This window comes from Erigeron canadensis, chromosome 8 (assembly GCF_010389155.1).
Source record: "Erigeron canadensis isolate Cc75 chromosome 8, C_canadensis_v1, whole genome shotgun sequence".
In the NCBI taxonomy this organism is placed as follows: domain Eukaryota; kingdom Viridiplantae; phylum Streptophyta; class Magnoliopsida; order Asterales; family Asteraceae; genus Erigeron; species Erigeron canadensis.
Window position 1 is genome coordinate 4,702,841 of NC_057768.1, and position 6,382 is coordinate 4,709,222.

A 6,382-nucleotide genomic window follows, 5' to 3' on the forward strand; every position below is an offset into this window, starting at 1 on the left:
TTGAGGTTGTGGTCCTTGGGGATTCAATCTATGTAGTACTCAATAATTCAATATGGGAGGTGATATTCATATCACTTTTTCATGTATAAGTTTTATATCTGACTGTACAAATCAGTATTATACAAGTGTAGTACGTTAATTAAAACAAATGGTACGAATACTTTCCATTTAATATACCGATAGTTTACATTTGAGGATTTACAGAAATTTACAAACAGTAACGTATATGTATAGTTTGTATATGTATAGTTTTGGGTGGATTTAGTCTCATCATTACTACAATCAAAAACAAGAATTTGAGGGAATGTGTGTGGGGATGAGAATTTGTTTCCCCACCATTTGGCCTTAACAAATAGTACAGAATTATCTTTTTCTTTTTTTCCCATCACCTTTTTCCAAAAACACACATAATTATTCCTGATAGAAAATCTGTCTCCATATATGAGCAACTTTGTCATGCAAGAATTTCATGCAACTCTTAATCTTGATTATTTTCCCATTTTTGTTACCTATATCTTCTTGGATCAATAAGAGAGATCCTTACTAGAAAAATATTAATAAAAAAATTAACATTTTCAAGTATAAAAAAAAGGGGCATGGCATGGCATGGCATGGCATGGCAAGGCAATATGGCATGGCATATGTCAGTCAAAAAACATATTGTTGTTTAACCATAGTCCAAAAGAATGGAGCAAATACTTTACCCTGTTTGATCAGTAGTATGTCTATATCCTGGCAATCACTGAAACGGCGTCGTTTAGTTCATTGTCAAGGCACTTCTCATCAGAACAACACAGCTATGAACACCTATTGGCACATACCATCCATAGCTTTAAAAGCTATAAATATATATATATATATGGGAAAAGATACCCTATAGTCAGCAGTAATAAGGTGTATTTTACTCCAGTAGTGTATGTATCTATGTCTATTTAGATAGACCCATGCATAAAGAGTGATATAGACATTGACAATTGTATAGCCTCCAAAAACTTGTATATATATCAAACCTATATATATTGTGGTCTACTGTTTATGATTTGTGACCTTAACAACTGGACTGTTTTGTCTTTTTTTGCTTCTTGTGAAGAAAATCTTTGCTAGTTTATTTTTTTTTCTCTCTCTCTGTTGCAGTTCACTGACCATCAAACTGCAGGCCTTGTTGTTTTATAACTTTCATTCAATTTAATTTATGTGTGTATATAATACTAGTATATAATTTACTAGTAACATGATCAAGAAAAGGTGTGAGGGTTCAAGATTCAAACTTTTAGTATATCCTATTCCTATCTTGAAAGTTTATATCCTTGTGCTGTTAACTTAATTATCATACACACCAACATAACTAATTAACTATACTATTGAGGTTTATGGAGCACCATTAGAATAGATTCAAACCTGTAACCCTTATATCAAAGTCCACGTTGAGCAGGTCAACTGAACTTTTGCGAGAAATGGTGGTTACTTGATCTATAACCGAGTGGTTGATTACTAATACTATGGTATATCAAATATTGTTTAATCTTAAAATGTTTATTAGTTTATAATGTAATGATGAGGAGGAGGAGATTAGAACTTTTGAGGATTGCTTAAAAGAACTGCTCACTGCAGTCTTCTGCGGGTATTTGGGCTCTACCTGGATGGTATATTGAGTAGGTTAAGATGTAAACAGATACTTCTACCTAGGTAGAAAGGCTGCTTTCGAGTTCAACCTAAATGGTATAAAAAGACTTTTGGCCTTTACATAGGATGAGAATCAAATATCGATCTGACTCTGTCTCTATAAATTTTGAGGATTGCTTATTCTAACACGTTACCATGCCTTTTTTAATGATATTTTGTCTTATAAAATAAATGGATTTTCAGTTTTTAAAAGAATGATTTAGCTTGTTTATGTATTTCAATACACAGAAAAAAAGAAATTGATAAGCATTTAAGTAGCTGGATTCTTTGTTTTACTTTAAAGAATGGAATCCATAAGGACCATAATCATATTTTTGGTGACCACAAAGAATAAGATCTTTGACCTTTTTTATGATCCTTTTAGTACGTACATACGGAGGATTACGTTAAACATGGATAGGGATGAAATAAAGAGTCTAAAGAATATACCAAAATCTGCACATTATTATACATAACATAACTTGTATCTATATATCCAATAGTTACACATAAAAGCAAAAGAAAAAAATAAAGAGTGAGTGAGTGAGTGAGTGAGAGAAAGAAAATAATTAAAAGAAAAGCAAAAGAGGTGGTCTTTCTTACGCACGGATCCCAATAGGTGCAGGAAGGATGCCAGCAGCATATATATTGTTTACTGTAAAACTCATTCTTTTTGTATAAGTTTAAAGGAACTTGCTTTGTTCTCCTTTAGAAATCTTTTTCAGAGTGTGATTAACAACATTTAACATATTCTTCTAGTGAGTTTGTGCTTTCTTTCTTTCTTTGTTTTATTTTTTATTTTACTATACTACCTTTTCTTTATATATATTTTATAAATACATACTACACATTCTGTTTCTATAAGTTTCAAAAATGGAGGGAAAGCAAAGTATGATTAGTTTACTATCTTACCCAATCATTGATTAAGCTTTGCCATCAAGAACAACCAAAAAAAAAAAACCAAAACTTGCTTTGGGTAAACAAGTCCTAGCTCCTTTTTCTTTATTCCAAGTGTGAAAGTAAGTTAAAGATTCATACAAAAATATGAAGTCTATGATCAACAACAATAATGACAACAACAATGGCAACAACAACAATGACAAAAACAACAACAACAACTGGTTAGGTTTCTCTCTTTCTCCTCATATGAACACAAACACTTCAAGAAATAGTCAAATGGAAGGCTCACCACCTCCTCCTTGTTCTAATTCTACTTCAAACCCCATAAATTATTTCAATCTTCCATCTCATTTCAACTACTCAAACATCTATGGAGTTGAAAGTGATCAAAATGGTAATAATGGAATTTACTCTGCATTTCCTATAATGCCCTTGAAGTCAGATGGTTCACTTTGTTTAATGGAAGCCATCACTAGAACACATTCACAAGGTATATTATATATATTGTGTCTTTCTATTTGTTTGTTTGTTTTTGTGAATAAATGTGCTTCCTTTTATATTATATTGTTGTTGTGTGTTTTAGGCATGGTAAGTTCAACAACACCAAAACTTGAGAATTTTTTTGGTGGTGTAACAATGGGGACCCCTGACTATGGCAGAGGAGGTCATGGAGGAGCTACAATGGGTCTTTGTTTAGATAATAATAATCATAATCATAATCATAATAATAGTACTACAACAATGTACTATAATAACCATAATCACCCTGACCATAATACTAGACTTGAAGCCCAACATTACCAACATCATCAACAAGACTATTCTAGTTTTAGACCAATGTATGTTCAACAACAACAAGAACAACAACAAGGGGTGATCAAAGAAGCCCAGATTGGTGATTTTCATCATTTACCAAGTATTGGTGAAGATGTTGTTGATGATGATATAAATGGCATGAAAAACTGGATTTCAAGAAACTATCATTCTAGTGGTGGTGGTGGTAATGCTGACCATGGTGATTTGCAGTCACTAAGTTTGTCAATGAGTTTTGGTTGTTCACAACAGTCAACCACATGTGTGGCTGCTGCACCACCACATCATCAGCAAATTATACCTGCTGCTGCTGCTCCTGTTTCTGGTTCTGTTCCTGCAAATATTGTCACTGATTGTGCTGTGATGGATTCCAAAAAAAGAGGGTCAGAGAAAGTTGACCAACAGAAACAAATTGTTCATAGGAAATCTATAGATACATTTGGTCAAAGAACCTCTCAGTATAGAGGTGTTACAAGGTTCATTCTTCTTATCTTTTTTGTTATATTAAGTTTATATCCAATCCTGCCATAAGTAGAGTTTAGTAATGTAAAAGATTTTTTTTTTTTTTTTTTGGTTTGATAAATCAGGCATAGATGGACTGGTAGATATGAAGCACATTTGTGGGATAACAGTTGTAAGAAAGAAGGGCAAAGCAGGAAGGGAAGACAAGGTTAGATATGAAAACAAAAACATAATAATTATTTAGTATTGACTTTTATATTATTGGCACCTTTGACTCATGATTACTTCAAATTCTTACCGGTTATTTTGTTTTTTTGTTTTGTTTGCTGGATTCAACACTTTGCTTTTGCTTCAGTTTATCTAGGTATGTCTTAATTTCTTGCATGTATTATGAACAATTTAGCAAAAACACACTTATTTTTAAGCATTTGAATATTGTCTATTTTGAGCACATGAACTTTTAAGCATTATAAAGTATGTACTCTCCAAGACATCAAAATGCACCAAAACATAGAAATGAACTTCTTTATTTTTTTTCTGTAAATTTTAGGTGGTTATGATATGGAAGAGAAAGCTGCTAGAGCTTATGATTTAGCTGCACTTAAGTATTGGGGTCCTGCGACTCACATCAATTTTCCGGTATAATTAACTCTCCGAAATTTCTGAAACTTGCTATTTTATGATGTTTTTGTATATACTTATGTATATATGACATAGTTGGAGAACTATGAACAAGAAGTTGTGGAAATGAAGAACATGTCTAGACAAGAATATGTTGCTCATTTGAGAAGGTATTATAACTTTTTAAACTCCCATTTTTAAACAATTAAGTCCATAATTTTAAAACTTTTTTTTTATATCATAATGTTTTTCAGGAGAAGCAGTGGTTTCTCTAGGGGAGCCTCAGTCTATAGAGGAGTAACAAGGTCTAGAAATGATCTTATACTTCAAAAGTACATTATGTATGTCCATAACTTTCATAAAAATAGTACTATCATAGTTTATCTAAAATGGTTTCGTTTCGTGTTTCAGGCACCATCAACATGGTCGATGGCAAGCTCGGATCGGCCGTGTGGCCGGGAACAAAGATCTTTATTTGGGCACATTCAGTAAGTTAACTTGTAATCTTATGCCAAAAAATATTTAGTGTTACTGTTGTAATTGTCCTTTATATAAAAGTGTACATGACCAACAGACAAAATGTGAATGCTTTCAAAATACTCCCATGCCAGACTTAAAAATCTCTGAAAATCTTGACCTTTAAGATGATAGATGGATGATCAAAGCTGCTTTTGTCAACAAAATAAGGCTGATTATTTTTTTTTATTTATTAAGAGCATCTTCTCTGTGACTACCTTCCATCCAATGGCCAATGCATGTTTTTATGTCATTTATGTTTTTTCTGCATTTTTCAGTTTTTGGTACAAAGTCACAAAAGCTATATGTTTAAGTAGGACCCCAAATTGTACATTATTTGTTTTTCAAACTTTTATTCACAAAATGTGAATTTATTTGACAGGCACCCAAGAGGAGGCTGCTGAGGCTTATGATGTGGCTGCAATTAAATTCCGTGGTGTTAACGCGGTCACAAACTTTGACATCTCAAGGTATAACGTTGAAAAGATCATTGCAAGTAATACCCTTTTGGCTGGAGAACTAGCGAGGCGAACCAAAGTAATTGACCCCACAACTGAACTATTATCGGACCAACAGGTTCATGATAATGAACCCAAAGACCCATTAACCGAGCCCACCACCAATAGAAACATGTTGGACTGGAAAATGACTCTGTATGATCAAAATGCAACTGGACCAGGGCTCGAGGGAGACGAGTCCTCTAAACTTGGACCACATTTATCAAATGCTTCTTCATTGGTGACAAGTTTGAGTAGTTCGCGAGAAGATAGCCCCGAGAGAAACAACAACAATCTTCTTCCAATGGGTCTAGAAACGCCGCCGTCTGCTTCCAAGTTTCTTGGAACTTCTTCTGGCAATGCATGGATTCCAACAGCAGTAACAAGGCCTCATATCCCAGTTTATGCTGCATGGACAGATGCTTGATCAATGAGAATTAAGAAAAAAAGGAATTTATGGGGTCTCTCTTTCTTAATTTTTATTTGTTTTTTACTCTGCTTAAATATATTATGTATTAATTTGAATTGGGAAGGGGTAAATTCAGTTCAATATGGGATCTTGTAACACTTTCCTGCTTAGTTACATGAGTTCCAAATTTTCTAACTCTCCAAGATCATTTAATTAAAGGAAAGCTAGTTTCTTTTTCTACCTAGCCCGCGAGACTATAACAGGATTGGGTATTTTTGTTGCTAGTACGTTTGGTTTTCTAAACCTTATCAATCTGGTTACAAGAATTTATCTTGCATGAAATGTATAAGTTTTTACTATTAGAAAAGATGGATTTAAAGGGCGAAAAATGATGAAAGAGGTTTTATGACAGAATGATTCATTGACCATAGTTTGAAGATTATGATTAGATTTGGGCCTTTTTTACTAATGGTCCGATTTAAGTACACGAATTGAACCCAGC

The 6,382-nt window shown here is 33.2% G+C and overlaps 1 protein-coding gene across 1 annotated transcript; it reads left to right on the plus strand.

The window, feature by feature from the left end:
• Positions 1–2,546: 2,546 nt before the first annotated feature.
• LOC122579281 (AP2-like ethylene-responsive transcription factor ANT) lies at positions 2,547–6,075 on the plus strand. Its single transcript, XM_043751416.1, has 9 exons — positions 2,547–3,052; positions 3,146–3,851; positions 3,963–4,045; positions 4,193–4,201; positions 4,388–4,476; positions 4,555–4,628; positions 4,713–4,763; positions 4,870–4,946; positions 5,357–6,075. The coding sequence occupies exons 1-9, from the start codon at positions 2,707–2,709 to the stop codon at positions 5,896–5,898; spliced, it is 1,977 nt and encodes a 658-aa protein (XP_043607351.1). The 5' UTR covers positions 2,547–2,706; the 3' UTR covers positions 5,899–6,075.
• Positions 6,076–6,382: the final 307 nt, after the last annotated feature.

Coding starts and splice junctions, on each gene's coding strand:
- LOC122579281 (XM_043751416.1), top strand. CDS start 2,707: ATGAAGTCTATGATCAACAACAATAATGACAACAACAATGGCAACAAC. Junction 3,852..3,962: donor CAGTATAGAGGTGTTACAAG/GTTCATTCTTCT, acceptor TTGATAAATCAG/GCATAGATGGACTGGTAGAT. Junction 4,629..4,712: donor TATGTTGCTCATTTGAGAAG/GTATTATAACTT, acceptor AATGTTTTTCAG/GAGAAGCAGTGGTTTCTCTA.